Source organism: Cylas formicarius, unplaced genomic scaffold (genome assembly GCF_029955315.1).
Source record: "Cylas formicarius isolate icCylForm1 unplaced genomic scaffold, icCylForm1.1 PGA_scaffold_6__28_contigs__length_40554024, whole genome shotgun sequence".
Lineage (NCBI taxonomy): Eukaryota > Metazoa > Arthropoda > Insecta > Coleoptera > Brentidae > Cylas > Cylas formicarius.
This window is the reverse complement of record NW_026844347.1, coordinates 7208362-7234296: the sequence shown is the minus strand read 5'-3', so window position 1 is coordinate 7234296 and position 25935 is coordinate 7208362. Positions and strand designations below refer to the sequence as shown.

Here is a 25935-nt window from a genome sequence, read left to right as displayed (position 1 = left end):
TGCCGCGGGTGACAATTTTACTTAGATGGCGCTTTTTTTGTTATCTATAGACGACGAGCCGAAGCCGGAGGCCTAATGGTAGACTTACCAAACTCTGTCGTGCGCAACTAACTGTGACTTCTATATACGGAAAGAAGAATATTAACGAAGTCACAGATTACCACATTGCTGGGTACTCGGTCATCGGCGTCTCGCTCTCTCTATGTCTACTGATCCGCGTGCATTAAATTCGATAACAGCCATAATCCACACATTGGCTGTAATATTCCTGTCAACGTTGGGTGTCAAAATATTTATTCAAATTCCTTTGGTAATAAAACCATGCATGACAAATATGTTTTTTGAACAAAACAAATGTATCTCTACCATATCGTTAATATTGTGTTCTTTTCACTTACTTGGCACAGATAAAGGAAATTAAGGAGATAACCTCACGATAAAAATGGTTCATTGCAAGAAGAAGAAGAAAAAGGCGCCTTTTTTAGGATGTTAGGTTTCTCCTACTGCGTGAATTTATATTAAACCTTTATAAAATTATAGCACTTTATAATCGATGAAAACAAAATGCAGAAGAGATTTTCAATAAATACTTCACTGAAAAATGCAAATATTTTTGATGATGTATGATCTTTTATCTATTCAGAAAATTTTCATTTAGTTTTTTTCTTATTTACTTTACCATATTTCTAGATAAAGTATAATTTTTAGGATGCTTGGCATGAAGTAAATGGTGTTCAAGTGAAGAAAGAAGTTAAACAAGAAAAAATTGATGATGAGTTTGAATACAATACAGCTCATCAAAATGGGGTTTGCGATAGGACAATCAAGCAAGAACCAGGTTCTTCAGATGAGAAAGATAAAAGTGAATCATTTATGTTAGACGGCAGAACCACTCTTAAACAAGAAACAATATCACCAAGCAAAGTGAAGGCAGAAACAAAACATTTGTTCGATGAGTCTCCTTTTAACAAACATGTGTTTGAATGTCTGAAATTGAAGGAATCTACAATTCAATCAGGGGCCGAAGTTAAGGACAATAGACCCGCAGAGGGTAGATTGACTTTAAAAAGTGCCAAAAGAGAAATTTTTGCCAGATCCTCTCCCTACAAAAGAGACCATGACTCTCATTTTGCCCAGAGAGCTTCAGTAATGGATCGTTTAGGTCCAAAAGTTTCTAACCAATTAGGTTCGATGGGGTAAGTATTATTAGTCTACTCTCTTAGTTTGTTGGATGTTGGTTTACATTAATTGTAAAATTTGCATTGAAATTAGTCGAACAAAACATTAGGCATTAAAAGATGAAGCATTTCCTGAAAACTTTCTCTTACTCCAAAAAAAAAAAAAAAAAATCAAAAAGGTATATTGCAAGAATGAACCACTTTTTTGTGAAAAGAGAGATGGTATCTTATCAAAATCTGCCTAACTCTGTTCCTTTTTAAGATTTATTTTATGTTATTTTTGTAATATCCGGTAGCGCTCTCAGAATCAGTAGATTCTATGGAAGGGCACTTATTTTTTAATTTTGATATTTTTTTAATTTTATAAAAATACCATGAAATTTGTATGTGCCGTAGTTCTGAGAACTAAATGAATTGGATATTTTTATTGGGACATCACAAATGCATAATAATTTATTATAAAATACATATTATTAAGTAATGCTAGATAATACTCTACAATTGCAAGATGTTATTTAGAACATTTTGATCGAATTTGACTGGTCAATTAAGTGCCCCAACACTTATAAATCTATGCTAAATCTGTATATTTGGCATAGGCATAAAGAAATATATTGCTGGTAAATAAACTATCAGTTACAGGACCATAATATTTTTATTAATCACGCTGTAACTAGAAATTGTAAGAAATACTTTAGGAATATAGATTATTTCTATTTATAGAATTGGATTCCAATAACCCAACCTTTGGGAAAACCTTTATTACAAGAGTTTGGCAGGAACTTACACAATAACTCAAACTTTATTTATTACAGCCTTAGCTTCAGATTTTTTTACTTATATACAGGGTGTCCTGAAAGAAACTTCCACAGGCTACTGTAATACTTTTTGCAAAACTTCTGGATTCCTTCTGCGTCGGTTTTTGCTTAGTTGAACTTGTTGACGTTTCGCCAATCATCCTGTTGGTTGGAGGAATCCAGAAGTTTTGTAAAAAGTATAGCATGTTCTACGTCTAAAACAAGATGTAGTTTTCTACATAAATATATGTCGAGAAGCGCCCTCTAACAGAGCCACATACCCATGGTTTTTCTATTAATATTTCCAAAACACATCTACAAAAGATGCTGAAATATTACCGTTTTAGTCATTTTGGCGTGCTGAATCTGATTCTAAGATTACCTTTTGAGCGGTAACACAATCTGCAATAATTTTTTTCTGGGTTTTAGACATCTGAGAGTATTTTAACATAACGTGGATTGTTTAGTTGATCTTAGCAGAAAGGAGGGCTATGGGGATATGGGATTATTATGAGAGCGTGCTAAACAGAATTAAGGAAAATCTTCAAATAGCATTAAAACCCGTGGCAGATATCACCCATATTCCTAAAGCAATTTAAGTTTTGCTATGAAAGAAAAAGTTTGTACGTTATTTTCTAATTTTGTGACGTAGGAATTTTTAGCTTACGTGCAGAATTTATGACCTGAAGACTAAAGGATAGAGGTTTTATTATAAATAAAACAAATTCAAAAAAATCAGATGCAAAAGAACATCATAAATGTCAAACTGAGTACAATATAATCAACTTATCAATTCAGTTTCATATTTGATGAATAAATAGTGTGGTTTTTAGTTATTATTAATATTATATCAATAATAAAAGAAAGACATTTTCAGGACCATTTCATTTACTGCCTGTGGCTCCATTAGGGAGCGTTGCTCGACATTTGTTTCAAAATTAAAGCTTATTTTGGTCGAAGAATATACTGTTATAGTTTGGGTCATTAATTTCGGACACCCGGTATATTACTGATAAAAAAAAACAAGAAATTTTGAAGATTTTTTCAGAATCATATTCATTTTCATCAATGCAATATTGATCAATGTTTCTGAAAATTTTTTAAACTTATCGTGTATTTTATGTATTATTTTGCGTAAAACTTGATAACAAACCAATGAAAAGTTATCAAGTCTAACCAAGTTTTGGTATTCGCTTTTCCGTTTTTAAAAGGTCAGCCATAGCCTAGTAATTTAAAAAATGCCGCAAATGATTGAAAATATCAAATTTTAAGTACAGATTATACAGATATCCAAATCTTTGTTTCTGTCTAAGGCAATCTCGAGAAGACTGCTTTTCCAAAAGGAGGCGAAAAGATGACGACTACATAGAGGCCGATCCTGCAGTTTTGGCCCGCAGGCAAAAGCAAATCGACTACGGAAAAAATACTGTAGGCTATGACAACTACATTAAGACAGTACCGAGGTGCGTAGGTTTCCATTATTATAGTTATTTTTTTAGTTTAAGGCCAGATTGGCCTTAAACTAAAAAATACAACTCCACGTCTGTTGTTTAATTATGCTAGTGGTAGCATCTCTAATATTATTATGGTTTAAAAATGAATAAAGCAATGTTTTCAATCAGTCAGGATGAAAATGATTAATATTATTTATTTCCCTCCTAAATATTGTTCTTTAACTGTAAATGTAAGAAGTCTTTCTTTTAATAAAATAATACTTCCAATTTGAAAAAATGTAACTTTGATATAGTATGTTTTTTGGCACACCCTGCATATAAATAAGTATGTAATATTAAATCTACCCAGAAATCCTACAACTTTTGCATTAAACTTGTACACATTTAACAATTGTGTTTTTAGAAGCGAACGGAAATTAGATGATCCACGAACCCCCAACAAATTTAAACGTTACTCAAGAAAAGGTTGGGATGGTTTAATAAGGCAGTGGCGGATACGCTTACATAACTACGATCCGATTGATTCATAAATTTTTCTTAGATTTTATGTAGATATATGTATTCCGTCTTTAATTTTCTATAAAATTATATGCAGATTTTTTGGTGAGTAGTCTAGACAAGTTTTTTTTTTATTCGCCGACCTTTAATTTTTTTAGTAGATACGACTATCGATTTTATTTTGCAATGGCACTAATTTTTTTTTTGGTTTAATCCAACAGTCCTTCAGCTAATATATTTTTCTAGATTTCTAAATCTTGGTCCCATAACATCAATGTTTGCGAATTTATTTCCCAATGGTTACACTGCTTAATATAAACAAACATTCTCGTTTTACATGATTGACATGAAACTTTGACCAGCGTGTATAAGCGACAATAAAGCATTATTATTGGTTTTTATCGTTTTTTGTAGTATGCGGTAAATGGTCTGGTACGGATGAGTACCGTTTATCACTGACCAATTGAATATAGTCTTCTATTTGCGGGAAAGATTCGATGTCCAGCGGAAGATCAAAATAAAATAAAATCTTTGAAATAGAAAATAACTTTTTTTTTTTAATAATGCCACAAATTGTTTATAATTAAGGAATTGATAGTATGCTTTGTGATAGAAACTTTTTTGTCAGTGCCAATTTTGCTGTATCCGTCTCATTTTGCGCAAATTTTGTATCGTAACAATTTTATCTTCTGTGCCGGCATTGGACGAATAAGCCCGGTGATTACGCCGGGCTTAAAAACCAAAAATGAAGAAGCGGAACAAGTCAACCTTAATGTTCTATTGTTGTTTAAATTGTTTTGTTTTAATGCATTTTATTTAGATCTACACGTAACAGCATCAACATCAAGTGGGTGCGTACGTAACCGATTTTAAGTTTGAAGCAGTTTTGGTATTTGAATATTTCTTCGATATATTTCAATGATAGCAGCGGTTTTATTCACTCAAATTCTTTTCTATGCCGCAGCCCCATGCGTGATTAAATGTTGAAATTTAAGAACATCAAGTGTAAGTATAGAATAATTTTTTTTATCAGCAAGCTATGGTTTAACTATTTGTGACAACAAACTTTTTATATTGTTTCTTGGTTGGTATCTTAAACATTACACTGGTCAACATGGTTTTGTTGCCCTTGATTTCCTATATATTTTTACCCACAGTTCATGAAACCACCCTTGTTTTTTTTTTAATCTTTATTTTCATTTTCCAATATGTACAAAAATCCACAACTATGAAAAAAATTGCAATTATAATTATAGTCTGAGTTTTTTGATTTAAAATTAGTGTACGTCTCAGTAAATAGAAAATGTTGACTTTCCTACATTACTTTTAGATCTTGGTGAAAGCGATTTTCCTTACCTCACGATAATTTTCTAAATTATTCTGAAATCCATGTACTGATTGCAAATAAAGTGTAACTTGATACTCTTAAAATCTTGCACTGTTCTGACATATTTCGTACCATTTCCTTATAGTTTGGTGTTTTACGATTGCCTAGGAAATTTTCTACTATCAATACAAAAGCCTTCCAAGCTTCACTAGTTATTACTTTGATAACATTTTCATTTCAAATATTCTTTATATCTACACGTATTTCAATCTGATTAAAATTTTTAAAATCTACTATGCAAATCTAGCGACCATTGAAATGATTTTAGGCTCTGTCCAGATCATAGGAATACCGAAATCCTTTCCTTCCTTTCGTTCACAACTGCAAAGACTCAACATAAGATTCACAAACATTATGAGTAGCTTTTCTAGTTTTTTAAGACTTACTGGGTAGGTTTAAGTAGGAAAGTTTAAACGAATTTTATGAGAAACTTAAATCTGGCCTCAAAATGATTCCAGCATTAATCGTTTTTATGAAATTGGAGAAAATATAAGAAGTTGGATTTATATTTTTGTCTTTAAAAATATGCCAAACATGATCTTGGAATTAGTGCACTTTCAGAGCTCTTTTCTTAAAGAGAATGTGCTGATGTAAAGGGAAACAGATTTCTTTTCATTTGTTTTTGAGGTACACCATAGATTTCTTAATTTAAATTATATGTGGCAACTTATCCAGATGTCCATTGTGTGTCCTTTAATTTTGTTGAGTAACGTAGATCCTGTTTATATTAATAAGAATTTAATAGCGTTTTTATCGGAAGTGAGATCAACTCTCTTATTTTAAATAAAACACTATATATTTTTCCATTTTTGTATCCTATGAGTAAATCCAAGTAAGAAATGTTCTTTATCTTTTTCGATTGCTCTAATAGTTTTGGAGATAATAGCGTTCAAAAAAGTAACTTCATTGATATTCGATAAATTCGTGAATATAGAAACAGCTTTAAAGTGACGATCGTAGGTGTCTTTTTGAAAGCTGTCAGTTTCCTTGATCCGTGAAATCAAATTTTTAATTTTTTTTAGGTGAAAACCGGATTTTTGGCATGGTTGCTACGTTTCAAGACCGTCTGCGTCCCAGATACCTTACCTTCGACGGTTTTCTGCCGGTAATTATTCTGCCATCCTTTTTGCTGGTCGCCTCGTTGAGTTTCTGGTGGACGATCTTTTCCTTTACCACCCTTACGATTTTCTTCGTACTCATTTTCGCGGTTTTCATAAAATTAATCCCAAAAACGAAATTTTTCCTCACGTGGACTTTAACTTCTCTAACTCTGTTGTATTTCATTTTCGAGTTCGTTGTCATACCGTTTCTCGAGATCTTATTAGAAGAAAATCTCTTTTTAAGCGTCCTGATATTCGGCTTTGTGATTTGCCTGTATCTCGTAAAATCGAGGGCGAACGAGCTAATATCTTATGGCGAAGGCGACCCCGAGACCAATATTTTTGGAAAGGACATTAGCAGGTTTTACACTTGCCGAATATGCGATTCAAAAATACCAGACAAAGATCATCACTGCATATGGTTTGTTGAAAGTTATTTTGGAGGGATTTTAAGCCACTTGCACACTCTAAATCACTTCATATCATTGTAATCTGTATAAAAACTAGCTTTATGGCAGTTCTATTTACAAATCTTCTGGAACCGTTCTGCGTCTGTTGTTGGTGAATCGAACTTCAAGTTTTATATGTCTTAAGAACATTTCCTTTGGGAGCTTGTGCTAAAATGTATTTTGTAATCTTCAATGTGGAAATTATTCGAGAGAATAGGAGATGTTCTAAAAAAAGATCTGAGAGTCCATAGAACTCTCTAAACAATCAAACAATTTTAACCGCCACTCAGGTCTTTACCTCTGTCGAATATGGGACATTATGAGACAATGTCCTTGGCCCTTCAAACAGTAAAGAAGCAAGTGCAAAATAAGATGCAAACCACATTCTGTTAACCTCTGAAGAAGCCAGCAGGATCATTGGGAAACATCAGCAAGTTCGTTTCATCAATAACCGACGCAGGAAGAATCTAAATATATGGCCGTTAATTAAAAATCGAAAAAAGACGAAATAATCTGGATAACACGAATTGTGTTACTATTCCTTGATATATTTTTATATTATCTTAAACCATCAATTGACAATTAGTTGTATTATTTTTATGTTTATATGAAGGAAGTCAAACCACGTGATTCCTTTGCAGCAGCACTGATGTTAAGTCCTCTGTTAAGTAAAGAGTTATAAACAGGTTCAACAATTGGCTTGGCATCAGTTATCTCATTAACTACCTTAACAAAATAAATAAGAACTAAAAGTTCAGATTTTCACGAAATTATTGGGATATTATGACATGACAATTGTTTAATTAGAATTTCGTGAAAATCTGAACTTTTACTTCTTATTTATTTTGATAAATGGATTTTCATCAAGTAAAAGCCACCTGAGTTCAATTAACTACTTTAAACACATTTTTGATAACAGTGGCTGAACAAAAAACAGTTTTATCATTCTATCTTTCTAGAACTTTTCTTTATTAATTTGTTATATAGTTGAGTTATATTTCTTTTTATATATTTTTTATATTGTTTGTAAGTTTTTTTATCCTATTAACCAGTCTTTCGCGAGTTATTATTTTGCTCTTCTCTTTTTTTTTCGTTTTTTTTTTGTTTGTTGTGTGTTCGATATCAATTCATTTCAATAAATGTATATTTGACCAGGATTATATGCCTGGGACTGGTTATTTGTTTTAGAGGCTTGCATAAGTTGGATGTCGCCCCTAATTAATAATATTCTACTTATGCTCTAGTTCTTAACGCAAGAAAATTATTATGTTTATATGAAGGAAGTCAAACCACGTGATTCCTTTGCAGCAGCACTGATGTTAAGTCCTCTGTTAAGTAAAGAGTTATAAACAGGTTCAACAATTGGCTTGGCATCAGTTATCTCATTAACTACCTTAACAAAATAAATAAGAACTAAAAGTTCAGATTTTCACGAAATTATTGGGATATTATGACATGACAATTGTTTAATTAGAATTTCGTGAAAATCTGAACTTTTACTTCTTATTTATTTTGATAAATGGATTTTCATCAAGTAAAAGCCACCTGAGTTCAATTAACTACTTTAAACACATTTTTGATAACAGTGGCTGAACAAAAAACAGTTTTATCATTCTATCTTTCTAGAACTTTTCTTTATTAATTTGTTATATAGTTGAGTTATATTTCTTTTTATATATTTTTTATATTGTTTGTAAGTTTTTTTATCCTATTAACCAGTCTTTGGCGAGTTATTATTTTGCTCTTCTCTTTTTTGTTCGTTTTTTTTTTGTTTGTTGTGTGTTCGATATCAATTCATTTCAATAAATGTATATTTGACCAGGATTATATGCCTGGGACTGGTTATTTGTTTTAGAGGCTTGCATAAGTTGGATGTCGCCCCTAATTAATAATATTCTACTTATGCTCTAGTTCTTAACGCAAGAAAATTATAAATCACTATTGCACTGAAAAACATAATGGTCTCAGCTGTATTCCATTGGCATAGTATTGTACGCACGATGATTGTCACCTTTGCCTTAGTGTTTAAAATTAGAATTACAGTTACTTTCAAGCAGTCGTTGGCAAAGTTTGTTCTTGAAAATGTTTCTGAATTTGTTCCTGAAAAACGAATTAGTAAAACCGCACTTTCTAAAAAAGTCACCAAGTTTTAAGTACAGAAAGATGGAAAAACTTTTACTTTAAAAAAAGAAATACCTATCTTGGACAAAATAATGTCTAAAATGAAAAAGGACGAAAAAAAAATTGTGGAAAAGATTGATGCTAAATCAAGTTTTGTAACAAAAACCACCAAAACGGAAAATCAGTTTTAATAAAGACGAAATTATCTGTTGGCAACGACTAGATTTGCGGAATGGAATAAAAGTATCTTCGGGAAAAAGGAAAAAATTAAAATAATTACTCATATTGTTAGCAAAAATTGATTTTTCGGTGGTGGTTTACTGAATTCCAATCAAACGGACTACTCGAGATTGTCAAGAAGACATGAATTCTGAAGTTTTTGAAGTCTTCCAGAAAATGTTTGATCTTATTCGTCCTGGGTCTGGTATAGTCATGGATAATGCCAGCTATCACCCAAGAAAATCAAAAAAAAATCCTCATGCCTTCTTGAGTCGTTGCCCGATGGAATTGGTATGGGCGTACGTAAAAGGGTTTGTAGCAAGGCGTAATACGACTTTTAAATTATGTTGGAAGAGGGAATAAAGACAGTGAATTATGAAAAATATAGTATGTTGAACATATGGTAAAAAATACTGTAGAGCAGCTTTATTATTTCTCTGCACTCCAACGACCATAGTTCATCTTACTACTCGAAACCTGTCTAAATTTACAAATGAATTTGTATTGTAAATAGTACATCTTAAAAAATAATATTTATTGCAATTCATATTATCTTACTTTTACATAATTTTTTATTTACCTTAGAATCATTAATATTTCAATTATCTGCCCATCTCTATAATTGTAATAAAGTATAATTATTATCATTTTTATTATTCTAATAAACGACTTGTAGTAACGCGGCTGTCATATTACTTTCATTCAACAAATTGGCCTTTCTATTGTAAGCAAGTTAGTGTGATCCTAATTTAAGAACGAAAGAACGATTGGAGATGTGTAGGTCGTAAATATTGAAATACAGATTTAAAAAAAAAACATTTAATTTTCTTTATCATTCTTAATCCGATTTAATGAGAGTGGTGTCGATGAACAAGTCGAAAAATGTATGGTCTACTACATTATTTTCTTAAATTACATTAAAAATACAAATAAATGTATTTATATTGATACTTAAATAAAAAAAAGCGATCCATGTATTTGAAATACATCTTACAATACATGTATTTAAATACTTAACAACACACATACATTGTACTTATATATATGTACTTATATATATATATATATATATATATATATATATATATATATATATATATATATATATATATATATATATATATAAGTACATATATATAAGTATAATTTCAAACAAGTGGCCTAAAATCTCTCTATTTGAACGCGTGGTTTGTGTGACAAAAATAACGTTTTAGGTTTGATTGCTGTATCAGTAGGCATAACCAATGCTTATTCATCCTAACTCTAGTTTTTGGGATTGCCGCGTTGCTTTATAGTTCCAATTTGACTCTTACTTCGGTGTGTCATCCCTTTGAATTTTATAAAACTATATTGCTGCCGGACGATTGCTCTGATGTCTATTTTCAATTCGAGTAAGTATCGAGTTTGTTTCCGAATAATAAAACAAATAAAGAAGAAAAAAACGGAAAGAAATGTACTTCAAATTCGCTAAACGCTCCTTCAATAGATATGAATTATTGTTTAAGTGTGTCCAATATAAGAATGGGATAGTATAGTGATATCGGAATCTATAGGACATACAGGATCGGTTAAATCAGGAAGAATTAGTAAAGTTAAGTTAGGAAAGAATTTTATTAAAGGTTAAATCTACCCGTATAATGATTCCAGAGTAAATCGTTTCTGAGAAATATAAAAAGTTGAATTGTCTGTTTTTGTCCGCAAAGTCAACATACGGCAAACATGACCTTGAACATTTTTTTTATGTAGAATATGATGTCATAAATGGAAACAGAAATTTTCCATTTGCTTTTGAGATTTTTGAAATTTCTTATGATCGCGTATTAAATATTTTCGTTATTAAATACAGCATGAAAATGCTTTAAATGATGCGTTTATCATCAATCTTAGGGTTGCAAGCAAAACTCGATTTTTTTGTAGTAGGCCACGATCGCTCTCAACAAATAATCCAATCCAATTTTATAAAATGTAATTGAATAATTAATACATATTGCTGATTAGTTTATATTATTGGTAGTAATATTTAACAGTCTCAGTTACAAAAGATACATTGTTAAGTACAAGGTGTAAGAAATAAGGTTTCCTATCCCCGTAACTCAGAAACTACGAACGATGAAAAAGTTAAATAGAAAAGTTGCATAGTTTCATACAGATTTTTTAATTTTTGCGGATGTATAATGTTTCTGTACTACAGTTTTCGGCAAAAATGACCATACTTGAATAAATAGGCAACCAGTTTTCTGGTCTTTTTTGGCTATAATCTTTCAGGGTAGGTCTATAAAGACATCCGTTCAGCTTCACTATATTTTAACATGTCGAACTTATTATCAAAAGAAAAAAATCATTCCATTTTTAAATAAATTAAAAGGCCACCGGGTAATTAATTTTCGTATTGTAAGCACTTCGCTTCAACTGACAATGAAAGCAATAAGGTCAATAAGGACATTTATTTTTATTATTATATATATATATATATATATATATATATATATATATATATATATATATATATATATATATATATATATATATATATATATATATATATATATATATATATATATATATATATATTCTCACGTATTGATTCACGGATGGAAAAATGTGACACTATATTCCGGGATATCATCCGTTCGCTCGTTGAACTCCGACTGGAATCCTGCAGACGTTTCGCCAAAATCTCACTTGGCATCTTCAATGCTCGCGCTCCGAAAACACTTCGAACACTGCCAGTGAGCGAACGGATGATATCCCGGAATATAGTGTCATCATATATATATATATATATATATATATATATATATATATATATATATATATATATATATATATATATATATATATATATATATATATATATATATATATATATATATATATATATATATATATATATATATATATATATATATATATATATATATATATATATATATATATATATATATATATATATATATATATATATATATATATATATATATATATATATATATATATATATATATATATATATATATATATATATGTTTACAACAATAAATGGACTGTCAAAACGTAATTTAATTGGTCTCTCAAAACATGTATTTGTGCTGTTCTGTTAAGAGCGACCAGGGCTTAGTACAAAAAAAAACAAATTGCATAATTATTATTTTATTATTTCGACTTTGCAGACAAAAATAGAAAATTCAACTTTTTATATTTTCTCGAAATTCTTAGGCCCAATTCACGCTGCAGCACTTTGCAACTTTAAAAGGAACTTAATTTCTCTCCTAATCTCCTTTATTTTTCGACAACCCATCTTTATATTGGACACACTGCATATTATTTATTTACTGACATGTTTATTTTTTTAGGTTGGGCTTATCTTTTGTTTCCGCTTTGTACAGTATTTTTCTCGCAAATTTCATGGTAATCATTCTGCTCCAACAGGTCATCCTCGTGTCGATTGGTATTTCTACTACGGAATGGAGAAAATTGCCCTGTGCGTCTAAATTGTGCTTAGGGTTAAACGCTAAAAGGTCTTACCATAAGGGATTTTTTAAAAACTGGGCCCAAATCATATGTTGCTTAAAGAATTATTATTCCACCGCAAACAGAGTGGCATGACCTATTTTGACAGCGAGAGAGATATATATATCACGATGTAAAGAAAAATTAAAGATATTTTAGTAAACTTCATAGGGATTTTATTTCATTTTATGCACTAAGAGACTCAGTATATCAGATATGCACCAAATTGACGCCAATCTAAAATATGTTATATAGGTCTTCATTATCAGTTACAAAGTGATGTGATGAGTTGTTTAGATTAAGATTTGGTTGTTCAGAGATTTCTATGGATTCTCTCATTTTTCTTTGGCAAAAGAATTGATTACATGCAAGAATTGGAGTTTGGTCAAATAAGATTTAATGTCTAGTTTAATGATTGGTTTCGACAACTGCTGATGATTTTATTTGTCGTGGCCTCCCTCATGTTCTGTTAGCCTATTTGATGTTTTTCATCCTGTTTCTCCAATGTATTTTGCGCCGCATATGCATGGAATGCTGTAAACTGTACGGAAATCTTGTGTTTGACGAATGTTGAGAGATTTCTGGACAAATGGTAAATCTCTAAATCTGTAGGTAATGCAAGGAAGGATCATTTGTGTTTGAATGAATGTCTGATTTTCTATTAATAAGAATATCTAATGGAAGAGTATTATTAGTTTCTAATTCATCGATAAAACGTATGTTAGAGTGTATAGTTGAAATGGTTAAGAAAATCTCGGAAGGATTGTTGACCATGAGGTCAAATAAGAAAAATAATGTTTCCATAGTTTTGGTTTTAGAAGGAAGGCGTCTAGGGCTTTCTTCTCAAGGTTTCAAAGAAACTAACCGCAATATCGTTTGGATCTCCGTATAAACGCGAAATTTCGTGAGGGTTAACAAGATTTTTTCACGGGTTCTAATAGAGAAGAAACTTTAATAGCCGATTTAAGGTTGCGTTCCAAAGATAATCTAGAATGTTTTGCTGATAGTTGTGCTCATGACTACTGCTACGTTTTTTCCTTTGTCTGCTCTTAGAATCACTATGTAGGGATTAGATTTTAGAGACTATAGTTATGGTTCCAGGCTTTGGAAAAATAGATTTGGATAGATCGGTTTGGACATTTTAAGAATAACTTTATAGCCTGTACCACGTAATAAAAACTGTCAGTGTACAGGGTAATCTTACCAGTTTCATTCTGTGATTTAACTTTATGCTTTTGCTCTGGATGTTCTCTTCATAAAGGCGTTTATGAAATAAACTTCCACAGGTTTTAATTTTGTCTCAATTAAAAATTAAGGATTTTTATAGACTGAAAATATTTTACATCACAAAATGGATAACGCAAATATAAATATTTTAATCCTTGGCACTGAACACTTCCAATTATTTTTTTAATTTAAAAGTAAATAACAGTAGCACTATTTCTTATGGTAAAATGTAAATAAAAGGAAATGATCACTTATGGAAATAAAAAAGAACTAAAAGTTCAGATTTTCACGAAATTATATATTATGACATGACAATTGTTTCGACAACACCGTGTCTTTATCAAATATGACATTTGATAAAGACACGGTGTTGTCGAAACAATTATCATGTCATAATATATAATTTCGTGAAAATCTGAACTTTTAGTTCTTAATTATTTTGATAAATGGATTTTCATCAAGTAAAAGCCACCTCAGTTCGATCACTTATGGGTTTATTTAAGCTGTTTAAATAAATATAAAACATGTAACCAAAAATATATAACTGAAACTATGTTCAAGTGAAACAAACAAATTTTACAACTTTATATACTCCTTTACTTATAAATAACACGTTTTTACAAAAAGAAATTCCACCCACAAATTTGGGTCTATGTTTTGTTGGAAATTAATTTCATCTCAACTCTATTTCCCAGAAATAAGTTTACTGGCTTCCTCGTGTCCTTGGTATTTCGGTTTGCCGTGTGTAAAAGGCAAATATCTGTATTTTATCATATGCTAAAAGAAAATCCCATTTCGTTACTAGTATTACAACTACTAAAATCATCATAATTTAATGGATCAATTATGAGGAATCTTACCTTAATTTGTCTTTTCATGGTTATACAGAAAAGTGTAATGAAATACATAACTAAGATTGGCCAAAATACTGGTATATTAAAGCACTCAAAGAAAGTACATATTAAACCTATAACTGTACTTTTGGTCACTGAATACCAGAACTTAAATTCTGGTAACCGTCTTATAAACGGCCGAAACTCTTCATTAGCTTTTGTGGGCAGTTCTGGCCCATTATCATCTGCTAAAAGTAATGCAAGTTTAAGCATGTTCGGAAACAGTATATACTTAGCGTTTACCATCAAAGTCCATCGCTGGGTCTATTTTTGGAGTTAGGAATGCTATAAACAGGTTCAAATGATATATACCCAAGGCATATGTAACTATGTACCATCCCTGTAAATAGTAAGGTAAAGCTTTATTGATATTTGATCACATTCAAATTGTCCAAAATACACAAATCAATATAAATAATTTAAGAGCAAAATATGAGAAATTGAGGGTTTATATCTTCATTAACACTAGTATTATAAGAGTGAAAGTCATTATGTGTTGCATAGCAATGCAATATATATCTGCAAGGTAGTGTTAAAACTCCTTGGTTTGGTGGTTTTTTATGTCAAACCAACAATAGTGGTAAAAGTATGGAAAAATATTTATATTATTAATTAAAGATGTAAAAGAATGTTTGTTATGCTTTTTTTTTTAAATAACGGATTTGTGATTAGAAATAAGTATGAAAACTTTATTTGTGTTCTAAATTATTTTTGTCTTGATTTCAGTGTAAATATCGAGTAGAAATAATTATTGATCATGCCCTGTCGTCGTTACTTTTCTTCTGCTGTCAGATCAAAATTGTGGGTTTATTTCAAAAAGTCCGCAACTGCAGTCTTTAAACATTTCTACAAGTGTTTTAACAAAAATATTATAAAAATATGAAAGTCATCGTGATGAGAGAAATGACTGGGTAAAACTACTTTGGGGTAGAAAAAACCATTTTAAATCTCGGATAGTTTGGCATTGAAATAATCCAATAGAAAGGTACGAAACCGTTTAAGCAACAGTCTTCATAGAAGAGTTGCTATTAAGAAACAACTTCTCTTAAAAAACAATAGAAAGGCCCAAATAGAGTTTAGAAAAATGAAATATGATTCTTTGGAGTAGTAAAAGCAGATACCTCCTGTGTGGACCTGATGGTACACCAAATTTAAAGTACAAGGTGATTGTGTTTTTTAAGACTAATAACCATTTTCTCTTTTTTTGATATATTAAGTTGGAGTCCACTTGCAACAAACTATACACCCAAGGCTGATAAGACCCTACCTATTGCTGTATCCAAAGCGTCAATATCTTTATTCATATCCACTTCTATGATATCAGGGGCAAAGAGATATTTTTATTATATTACTTTAGAAATGATCGTACACCTGATTCTTAAATGATAATTCAAACGTTTTGAATACAATTGAGTTATTATGGGTTTATAGTTCTTTAAGTCAGTTTTACTGCCCTTTTGGAATATGGGGATAATTTATTTTCTTATCAAACATTAACAATCGAATATTTGTAAACACAATTTTGTCAGACATGTACATACCTGGGCGATTATAATGCGTGCCATGAATCCGAGAATTAGTAATAAAGAAAATAGCCAGCGAGCTTTCTTCCATGGAACTGTTTTGTCCACCACACCCTGGTACCACTAAAACAGAAAAGTTTACTGCTTAGTTATTTTAGGGTAGTGGATTTTTCATACACTGATCAGATATAAATTGTTAAAGTAAGATGAGTTTTTTTTTTGGTAAGCAAATTTGCACATTTGCCTGAAATTGTGGTCAAAACTAAAAATTGTCCTTGAACATTAAAAACAAAAGTAATATTATTATTTGTATTAATCGACTAATGAGTATTTTTCAGCTGACTTACCTGAGATGCTCTAATGAAAGTTTGAGAAATTTTACTTTTAGTATTGCTCGATTCTCCTAATAATTCATCGTCCATGTTTAGTTCCCTAGAATAATGTTAAATGGTCACTTGGTTATACTGGTTTAGCAGAAATGAGCTGGAACTGCGATAAATCTAATTACTGATTTTGAGCACCAAGTCCCAGTACTCAATACTGGATACAAAATATTTAGCAAGGGGGTCTTGCCTGGTTCATCGTTAATGCTTGCGGCAATCAGTATACCAAAAAAATCTCACAAATTATCTATTTCAGGAGTTCCAAATTATATGTACCTCAGATTCTGCTCATTTCTACAAGAAAAGAACGTTTTTTTGTTATTCATATATAGACTTACTTGATATTATTACGTATAAGTTAAATTAATAATAAATTACTATAAATGTACTTTCAAATATTCATATTTTACAAATATCCGTCGAAAATAAATGTACACGTAAGAATATATTTCATAAATTAATTCCCTAATCTATGGTGAAATTGATAAATTTGTGGTTATATCATTTGCAATGAAAATCCGATCAGTTTTTCTCTGCTCAACGTCAAAGTAAAATTGGTGAGTATATGATCCTCGGGATACGATTGGAATAGCGAGGAGAGGGATTTCCGAATAATGTGACATCACAAAATTTACCATATTAAACACACGTTCTCCGGGCTTCAAAATATTACAGAAAGGTTCATGACGCTCTAGCGTCTGCCCGAACGAGGCCCTTGTAGTTTAAATCTGCGACAGACTATCTGAGCTGCCAGACTGCTAGAACCACTGCCAGTGGTTAGTTTTATTTTATCACTTTATATTATTTCGGAAGCGCGTGCATAAGTTTGAATATGCAGTTATCTTGTATTTACACTCCTTAATAATAGCTTTTATAATTTAGCAGCTTTGCACAAGAAGAAGGAAAAACATTGCTGTCCATTTTGTTAACAGTGTTTGTTACGGCCGAATAATTTTAGTATATCTGGCAACTCTTTACCAAAAAGATGAAGAGGGAAAACGTGCTTCTTTGATGTGTTATTCTTTGAGCAAAGTTAAATGATAAATATTGGTTAACGTTTTAGCTGTCAGCAGTTAATTCATGAAAATTTGGATGTTTTGTTCATATTAGAATATAACAATATTATGGATCTGTACGAAAGTGTTCTATTAGTTAAACCGGAAGTTTTTGTATATAATATTCCTCCGAGATCGTCAAACCGTGGTTATAGGTATTATTACAATTACCAACTTTGATGAGATACCTTATACATCACTTCAGATATCCCTTTTTAGAGCTGCGGATTGGAATTTATCCGAGCCGTCGTGGACAGGACGGATGCGACTGATTTCCAAAGGGAGCGAGTTAGCTATCAAATTAGAAGATAAAAATTCTGGCGAACTTTTCGCCAAATGCCCTATTGATGCATATCCTGGGCTTGCTATTGAAGCCGTCAGTGATTCATCCAGATATTTTGTGTTACGGATACAGGACGATAATGGTTAGTTTTAATATGGGTTTTTGCACATATAGAAAAATTATAGATGCAGGTGTTTAGGTTCAACTATAAAGCAAGCTTTGTGTGTATTTTGATCACTATTCATAAAATTTTAATTCCTTTGATTTTAAATTTCTCAATGCAATTTCGAGGAACTTAAATCTTTTTAAGAATTATGCTGGAAATAAAGACTAACAACATTATGCTTCTGAGTTCAGTTTCAAATTAATATTTTTTAGGGAGATCCGCATTTATTGGTGTTGGATTTGGAGATCGGTCCGATTCATTTGATTTAAATGTGGCACTGCAAGACCATTTTAAATGGGTTAAAAAGGAAAAACAAATTAGTGAAGAGCCCAAAGGTCCAACACTTGACTTGGGCTTTAAGGAAGGCGAAACTATTAAAATTAAAATGAATATAAGTGTAAGTTTTTATTCATATAACAAGTAGTAAATATTTTATGATTATCAAACAATCTTGCTCTTGTAACAATTCAATTACTTAATGACTGATAGTTAAATTGCATCTATTATCAGATGTTTGTTTAAGTAATCAATAAATGTTGTGAGGCAAATGTAATGGAAATTAAATTCAAAAATAAACTCGCCCATTGTACTAGGTAGCGAATTGAGAGGTATCCACTACAGCAGACAAGAGAAGATACTGGAAATGATTTTCAATTTTCTAAAATGGTTACCAGGGGACGTAATTGCATTAATTATTTTTAAATCCCTTTTTTGAGAAATAATCTTATACTACACATAACTAAAATGAACACCCTTTTAAAATTGAGATAAATTCAATTTTGTTCATAGAAGAGTTTTTGCTGTACCTATTAAGAGACAGTGATATGGCACTAACTTCAGAATGGCTGAACGCAACTTGGTCACACTTAGAGACGTTGACAACAGCTCTTAGGCCATCAACGCTGCCCTCAGTGCACTAATTTGCGTGTATCGCCGCTAGATGGCGTTTTTCTTAGTTTTGGACATTACTATAAATAAAATCCGGACCCATAATATCAGTAAAAAAAATAGAAACAGGAAGACCATTATTAAGTATTAAGATTCGATCTTTTAGCAAAATATATATAAATTTCTTGTTAAAACGCCAACATTATATTTAAAATGCAATCAATATATTACAATAATGAAAAACCATAACATGGATAAAACACAAATCTTTGCGTTTTAATGCAGTGTACTTTATCCCATAGATTTTAACAAAAGCAGTTGTGTTTTCATTGTTTGGAAACTAAACATGAAACATATCAAACATATCAGTAGAAAAGGCATTTCAGAATTACAAATTACAAAATTTACAAATCAAATTTTGAATTTCATGTGGACCGATGGGCAGTATTTTTAATTTTTATTTCGTTTACTAATATTCTAGGTTAGGAAAAATATATCGACTTTCAGTTTTCACTAGCCTGGTAGGCTCTTATTTGGCCATCGTTTGTTGTAATGAAAGTGATATCGCTGCATTAAGAAGAGCCGTTTTCAATGGTTCTAAGTTTGACGTAATGCGTTTTTGCCATTTTAAGGTTATTCACATTTATTTCCGAAAATGTTTGGACATTCCTCAACATGTTCTCTTAAGAGGTAGAGCAACTATCATTCAACCAAAAAGAATCGAATTTATCCCAGCTTTACTTTAGCTATCTGCAATATTAGATTATTTCACAAAAAAGGGGATTTAGAATACAAAAATGCGGTCATTCTAGAAATCAGACTTTTCATCTTATGACAATTATTTCTCTAGATAAGCCCGAGCTTCCTTCTTAGTTGACCACACAGAACTAGCTTCTAGTCATTGCAGTATTTTTCCTAAAAAATAGGACTTGGTATCCCATGTTATTTTAATAATTATTAATTTTTATATAATATATATGTCCTTGATATACACGATTTGTGTGTCACTCTCCTATTATTTAGAAGAAGGACGGTGCGGAAAATTCAAAGGCAAAATTGAAAACAACTCCAAATGTGGGGCTGGGGCTGCTGCCTCCACCACCCAGTGGAAAAGCCCCGGCTCAACCTGGGGTTTCTCCAGGGAACTCACCCGCGCATATTAGACAGGAACCTCAAACGAGTAACGATTCCTGGGGAGATTTCAAATCAGCTCAGCTGGGGTGAGTTATCGTGCTTGTAAAAATTTTCAATTTATAATTAAATAATTTAGTGAATTGATCAACTTATAAATAAATAAATAAATGAATGTTAATTAATTAATAATTATATTAAATTATTAATTTATTATAATAATTAATTTAATCAAATTGTAGAATTATTAATTACTAATTATGTTAATTATAAATATTTGAATTACTTAAAAATTTGAAAAAATATATATTTAATTTCGGAAGTTGGTTAATTCTTTTCATTAATTACATAATTAGTTAAATTTTGAAATTAAATTCTACACGAAATCTACAGTATCATTTGTCAAAATATAAATTTAATATATTTAATCCAGTATCTGAAAGAATGGATGAATACTTCAATTTCATGTTGTTACTGTACACCCTTATTTTTAACAATAGTCGAGTTGTTTTAAAAATACTGTTGTGTAAGTGTTTTTTTTTTCACTTTTGCAGTGAAACATCACAGGCTTCCTCGACAAATACAAATTGGGTTCAATTTTAGTCTTACATGGCTGACAGAGGGTTTATGTACTTTTTTTATTATTAGTGTTAAACGAAATTAGTAAGGGATGGTGCATAGTGCTCATCATATTCCAATATCAAGCTCTATATGAACCAATCTCTCTATAGGTATTTAATCCTTATTTCCTTATTAATTAATGTGTTTGGAATCGTTTTGGTTTAAGGGTTGGGTTTTGTCCCAGTTAAGTTGATAGTATAAAATATTTGTCTACTATAGTCTATTTCAGAAAGTTTGGCGTGTAACTGCGCAGAGGGACTACAGAGTGACCTAATGAATACTTAAGCTGTATCATTCTTTGGAATTGATTTTATTGCAAAATACTTGTTATCTAGTGCAGGTAGTACCATCCGGTTTGGGTTAACTTGTGGGTTTTTCCTGTTGTTATCTGAAAATACCGTGCTAAAGTCTTTCCAGTATCATATTCTTGCAAAAGAAAGAATTTTATTTTAACGCAATAACAATTAGGCATTATGTACATCATTTTAAGTGTCTCACTCGTTATGAGAGTTGTTTTCAAATATGATTAGATGTTTTCTTTGTTATGAAGGAAGACTTGTTGATGAGTTAGAACGATAAAATATGCAAATATCAAAGATACAAACAAAGATATAAACAAATTCCCTATACGTAACTGTGGCATTTTAAACCAGGAAATTTACAGGGGCAAATTTTGAGGTTATGCTATCCTGTTACTTTTTTTCACACCTTGTAGCGTCAAAATTTCCAAACACAAACAAATGTTTACAAACCGATCTATACATAATTAAAACTTATAAAACCTACCGTTGCCAAGTTATGTACTAAGATTTAACTTTAAAATACTTAGGCAGGATCAATCTTTCACTGTCGCCTCTAATACGAGCTTTGTCTCCATGAAATATTTGGCTCAACTCATCTGTTCGAAGTTTTTTGGATACTGGTTCTCAACTCTAGAATGGTTCTTGCGAGATTCGGTTGGAGCTTTTTTTCCGTGATACGGTTTCAATCGGCGATAGATTTCTGCATTACTCTAACATTTTTTCTAACATCCAATCTTTTACTTTTTTAGCCGTATGGCAACGGGCACCATCTTTTTGGAAGATATGAACATGAATCCCCAAATCATAACAGAAGTCTGAAACTTAACTTCTGAAACACTTTTTTAGCCCTTGTGACACGACTCCTAATATCACCAACCATTCTTCCAAATGATGAAGATCCATTAGTTCGGAGACCATAATTTATGTTTTTGCTCCACTCTACTCTTTTTTTTCTTTTTAATCTTTATCAGTAAGGGTTTCTCTTTTGAATAATAAAAAAATAATTTAAGAGTACCTTGTAAGTCTTAAATCTTAAATTTAAAATTAATTTAAATATAAAAATTGCAATCTTGGCAAGGTATGTTATTATTTGTTTTAAAGACCCTACTTTTATTTACAAAGTTTATCTACGCCTATGACCGGCATGCAAATTGGGCGGAATATGATGGAAGTTATCATTTTATGATTCTACAATTTTCTGAAATAGCCTGTAGACTACTTTTACTCCCTAATAAGTATAAACTTAAATATGTGTTTTCATTTCTCTAGTAGAACCAAAACTTTTTCCGGAAAATGAGATATGGAGATGACTTTTTAAAATAAACTGAATAAAATATATGTACCATTTTCTCTTAAACGATAATTGTAATATAATTTATTTAGATTATATGTATAATAATACAATATTTAGATGTCTTAATTGTGTTGACTTTATTGTTGAGTTTATAGCGATAGATATTTTGTATACCCTGTTTTGAATAATAAAATTTGGTTTAGAAAATTTTAGAAGAATTCGCCGACCTGTTTGGTTGAGAAGAGACTTCATTTATGGTACTCTCATTTTTTTTTAAATTTCAGTAACTCGGAATATTATTTTTGTACTTTGTTTTCTATGGTCTAGTTTTTGTTGGTTCATCCAGCTTTTAAATCAAATAAAGCAGAAAAACCCACATAACTTTTACCAAATTTTATTGTACATTTTCAACATTGTTATTTTATTGTTATTCATTATGCATGATACATTATTAATATGTAAAAACTGCTTAATTTTTTTAATTTATTCAACAATAGTTCTTTAAAATTTATTTTTAATAATTTTTGTATATAATTTTTTTTTAAATTAAAAACATCTATTTTCCATGAGGAGCGGGCAAAGTTATTTTCGACTCTAAGAATAATTCAAAACGAGTTGTTTGATTTTTCTAATGCAAAATTGAATATTGAATCAAATGTAAATCGCGATTTGAAACGATGTTAGGTACATTCCATTTTTATTTCGACTGAACTTTTCATGAAATCTTAAACTTAGGAGCGGAGGTACTAACAAAAGTTTGGTTATGTGTTCTAATAAGTATTAAAAAATAAATTGTTATCCAGTCTCTATTGTTTTCTTACCTTTATTTACTATCCGCATGAACATCGGCTTTTGCAAAGGCCAACAATTTGATTTGTTTTGTCCATAAGTTGCTTGCTATGCGACATTTTTCGCGCCAAAGTTTTCACTTTTCTGTTCTCAATTGCTCTTGAAACGATTGCCAAATTAACCTGCGAAAAAATCGTAGGGTATTAAAATTAAAAAAAAGGTGTTGTCGGATATGTGATTTTAGAGGTTTTTAATGCACTGATTCCAAAAATTGCATCAGATTTTATCTATTAGCTCTGGTTTTTCAGGTCCATGTTAATTGATATTAGTTCTGAATTAATATTCAAACTAGAACTTTCCTACTTGAAATTAGATTTTAATTAACCAAATTAACTAATCTTTCTATACTATATTTACCCGCCCACCGCTGTTATAGTGTATTATGCAACAAGTGCGGTAAACGGCATTTGATTCACGAGTTTATTTGACGCGAGCGGAGTGCAGCGGAGCGAGTTTTTAATAAACGAGTGAGTTAAAAAGTTTTTCTACTCCCGTCTGTAAAATACCTAATTACCCACCGATCTAGCGTGCGGCAAGCGTCACTTTACCACGTCAGTTTCGTTTCCCATGAATTCGAGCCACTTCGGACATTTCCGGGATTTTACCGCACGGATTTGGGAGCAATCGGATGTTTTCGGAGATATTTCCCACGCATTGAATTTTGACGCTTGTCAATTCTAACGGTCATGTCAGTGAATGTATTCGTGTTTTGCGAAAATGTACCCAAAAACTAACGGTCGGTAAACTATTTAACTCACTTGTTTATTAAAAACTCGCTCCGCTCGTGTCAAATAAACTCGTGAGTCAAATGCCGTTTACCGCACTTGTTGCATAATGTACTATTACCGAACTTGTTGCATACTATACTTTTTCTACGACCGTTAATTTTAGGGCACCTACATTTTCGCAAAACAACGCGAATACATCGACTGACATGACCGTCAGAATTGACAGACGTCAAAATTCAAAGGGTGGGAAATATTTCCGAAAACATCCTATTGCTCCCAAATCCGTGAGGTATAATCCCGGAAAAGTCCGAAGTACTTTACTTCCGTCTGTAACAGCATTTTTCTACTCCCGTCTGTAAAATGCCTAATTACACACCGATCTAGAGTGCGGGAAGTGTCACTTTACCAGTTTCGTTTCGCTCGAATCCGAGCCACTTTGGACATTTCCTTGACTACATTTAGTAATGCGATAATCTGTTATTATTTTGAATTTGTTAAATTGTGATTTTTTTCGTGACGATGGTAGAAAAAGTATAAAAAAGTACAACAAAAAGACAGCAAGTTTGGTAAAGTCTTTATCTTACTCGTTTATTAAGCACCCGCTCCGATGCGCTCCGCTCGTTGCGAAATAAACTCGTGAGTCAAATACCGCTTATCACACTTGTTGTCGAAAAACGCCACCTAACGGAGCCACAAGAATTTACATGAAAATGGTTTTGTATTAATATTTGCGAAACAGGTTGAGAGAAAGTTTTGAAATTTTAACGTAGTATAGAGGTCAAATTTGGGTCAGAGCGTAACAGGTAACAAAAGCTCCAACAAATTTTTTCTTATAAAATTGGAATGTGATTGATATCACTAGAATTGACCATGAAAAATAGGTTTCAAAAATACACTGCTTAACAGCAAAACTTTTTCTTTCCAAAGTAATTTATATAATAATGTGAAGAGAATCATAATAATAATTTCCCATAGTCCTTCATTGCCCCCGAGAGCGGTCCACGTTCTGTTAGATTTCTATTGAAGTTAGAAAATATTCTCTGATGTGGTTGTCGTCATTGTGGAAACCGTTTTTAGTACTCCCGTGCAGCTGGTAAATAAAAGGAATATCTGCTAATTCTCAAAATTTTATTCATTTTTTATTCGAACGACCTACCCAACGAGTGGAAATACTATATTGACACATTTTTCAAGCTGCACGGACATTTTAGTATAAGGAGAAAGCATTGACAAAATAGAGGGTTTTTGAATAAGGACTGGTCAATGTCGAAATAATAAAATAAAAATAATAATAAGCTTTAAATCTGCGCCGCGGCTTCTTACGGAGACACGGAGCTGAGTGGTCAATTTTCAATGACTCTTGCAGATAGTTCCGGCTGAGTTTGGGCGATTGCTTGGGTTAAGTTGATCGTAGATTGCGACTTTACAAAACCCGACAAGAAAAAGTCTAGCGGAGTCAAATCGCACGATCTTGGTCAAATTACGTCATCTCTGTGAGAGATAATCATACCATCAAAATGTTCTGTATGGCAGGTGGTCCCATCCTGCTGGAACCACATGTTGTTGGTGTTCACATCGTTCAATTTGGACCAAAAGTAATTGGTTATCATTGTTCTGTAACGATCGCCGTTGACGGTAATGTCCTCGTCAACATCGTTTTAAAAAAAAAATAGGGACCAGTAACACCGCCACTCCAAAATCCACACCAAAGAGTTACTTTTTGTGGATGCATTGCTACCTAAATTATGGTTGTTAACATAGCCAACGGCGCGAAATTTGCGATGTTGAAGTCTGGGACAGACCAGGTTCTTGTGCGCGGCGAGGAATTGATTACCTCAGGTTCTCCTGCACAGTTGCATGAACAGCCGCGATGTGTTCA

At 31.5% G+C, this 25935-nt stretch overlaps 4 protein-coding genes across 8 annotated transcripts; 3 read left to right on the top strand and 1 right to left on the bottom strand.

The window, feature by feature from the left end:
* The first annotated feature begins 444 nt into the window (after window positions 1-444).
* On the top strand, window positions 445-4316 carry LOC132703536 (histone RNA hairpin-binding protein). 2 transcript variants are annotated; one of them, XR_009619101.1, is made up of 5 exons: window positions 445-621; window positions 709-1196; window positions 3289-3438; window positions 3833-4032; window positions 4174-4313. XR_009619101.1 is itself a non-coding variant. In XM_060672855.1 (4 exons), exons 1-4 carry the CDS (start codon window positions 565-567, stop codon window positions 3957-3959), a joined length of 822 nt encoding a protein of 273 aa, XP_060528838.1. In that variant the 5' UTR covers window positions 445-564; the 3' UTR covers window positions 3960-4316. The 2 variants fall into 2 exon arrangements, 1 of the variants encoding a protein (XP_060528838.1); XM_060672855.1 differs by having other exon boundaries at window positions 3833-4316.
* A 370-nt stretch (window positions 4317-4686) lies between these two features.
* Window positions 4687-12842, top strand: LOC132703559 (palmitoyltransferase ZDHHC23-B). Its single transcript, XM_060672885.1, has 4 exons — window positions 4687-4932; window positions 6337-6835; window positions 10418-10594; window positions 12557-12842. The coding sequence occupies exons 1-4, from the start codon at window positions 4908-4910 to the stop codon at window positions 12807-12809; spliced, it is 954 nt and encodes a 317-aa protein (XP_060528868.1). The 5' UTR covers window positions 4687-4907; the 3' UTR covers window positions 12810-12842.
* A 1580-nt stretch (window positions 12843-14422) lies between these two features.
* On the bottom strand, window positions 14423-17247 carry LOC132703560 (protein RER1). 3 transcript variants are annotated; one of them, XM_060672888.1, is made up of 6 exons: window positions 17078-17247; window positions 16704-16788; window positions 16375-16479; window positions 15077-15173; window positions 14801-15018; window positions 14423-14717 (listed from the first exon to the last, which is right to left on the bottom strand). In XM_060672888.1, exons 2-6 carry the CDS (start codon window positions 16776-16778, stop codon window positions 14625-14627), a joined length of 588 nt encoding a protein of 195 aa, XP_060528871.1. In that variant the 5' UTR covers window positions 16779-16788; window positions 17078-17247; the 3' UTR covers window positions 14423-14624. The 3 variants fall into 3 exon arrangements, with proteins under 3 accessions (XP_060528871.1, XP_060528869.1, XP_060528870.1); XM_060672886.1 differs by having other exon boundaries at window positions 14801-15021; window positions 17078-17246; XM_060672887.1 differs by having other exon boundaries at window positions 14801-15021; window positions 16704-17033; window positions 17091-17245.
* Window positions 17248-17786: 539 nt separating this feature from the next.
* On the top strand, window positions 17787-23278 carry LOC132703841 (NECAP-like protein CG9132). 2 transcript variants are annotated; one of them, XM_060673347.1, is made up of 5 exons: window positions 17787-17949; window positions 18014-18219; window positions 18456-18640; window positions 20158-20351; window positions 20817-23278. In XM_060673347.1, the coding sequence occupies exons 1-5, from the start codon at window positions 17864-17866 to the stop codon at window positions 20863-20865; spliced, it is 720 nt and encodes a 239-aa protein (XP_060529330.1). In that variant the 5' UTR covers window positions 17787-17863; the 3' UTR covers window positions 20866-23278. The 2 variants fall into 2 exon arrangements, with proteins under 2 accessions (XP_060529330.1, XP_060529329.1); XM_060673346.1 differs by having other exon boundaries at window positions 20155-20351.
* Window positions 23279-25935: the final 2657 nt, after the last annotated feature.

Coding starts and splice junctions, on each gene's coding strand:
- LOC132703536 (XM_060672855.1), top strand. CDS start 565: ATGCAGAAGAGATTTTCAATAAATACTTCACTGAAAAATGCAAATATT. Junction 1,197..3,288: donor AACCAATTAGGTTCGATGGG/GTAAGTATTATT, acceptor TTTCTGTCTAAG/GCAATCTCGAGAAGACTGCT. Junction 3,439..3,832: donor TACATTAAGACAGTACCGAG/GTGCGTAGGTTT, acceptor TTGTGTTTTTAG/AAGCGAACGGAAATTAGATG.
- LOC132703559 (XM_060672885.1), top strand. CDS start 4,908: ATGTTGAAATTTAAGAACATCAAGT. Junction 4,933..6,336: donor GAAATTTAAGAACATCAAGT/GTAAGTATAGAA, acceptor AATTTTTTTTAG/GTGAAAACCGGATTTTTGGC. Junction 10,595..12,556: donor GATGTCTATTTTCAATTCGA/GTAAGTATCGAG, acceptor TTATTTTTTTAG/GTTGGGCTTATCTTTTGTTT.
- LOC132703560 (XM_060672886.1), bottom strand. CDS start 16,778: ATGGACGATGAATTATTAGGAGAATCGAGCAATACTAAAAGTAAAATT. Junction 15,174..16,374: donor CACGCATTATAATCGCCCAG/GTATGTACATGT, acceptor TACTATTTACAG/GGATGGTACATAGTTACATA. Junction 15,022..15,076: donor CCCAGCGATGGACTTTGATG/GTAAACGCTAAG, acceptor CATTACTTTTAG/CAGATGATAATGGGCCAGAA.
- LOC132703841 (XM_060673346.1), top strand. CDS start 17,864: ATGGATCTGTACGAAAGTGTTCTATTAGTTAAACCGGAAGTTTTTGTA. Junction 17,950..18,013: donor TCGTCAAACCGTGGTTATAG/GTATTATTACAA, acceptor ATCCCTTTTTAG/AGCTGCGGATTGGAATTTAT. Junction 20,352..20,816: donor TTCAAATCAGCTCAGCTGGG/GTGAGTTATCGT, acceptor TCACTTTTGCAG/TGAAACATCACAGGCTTCCT.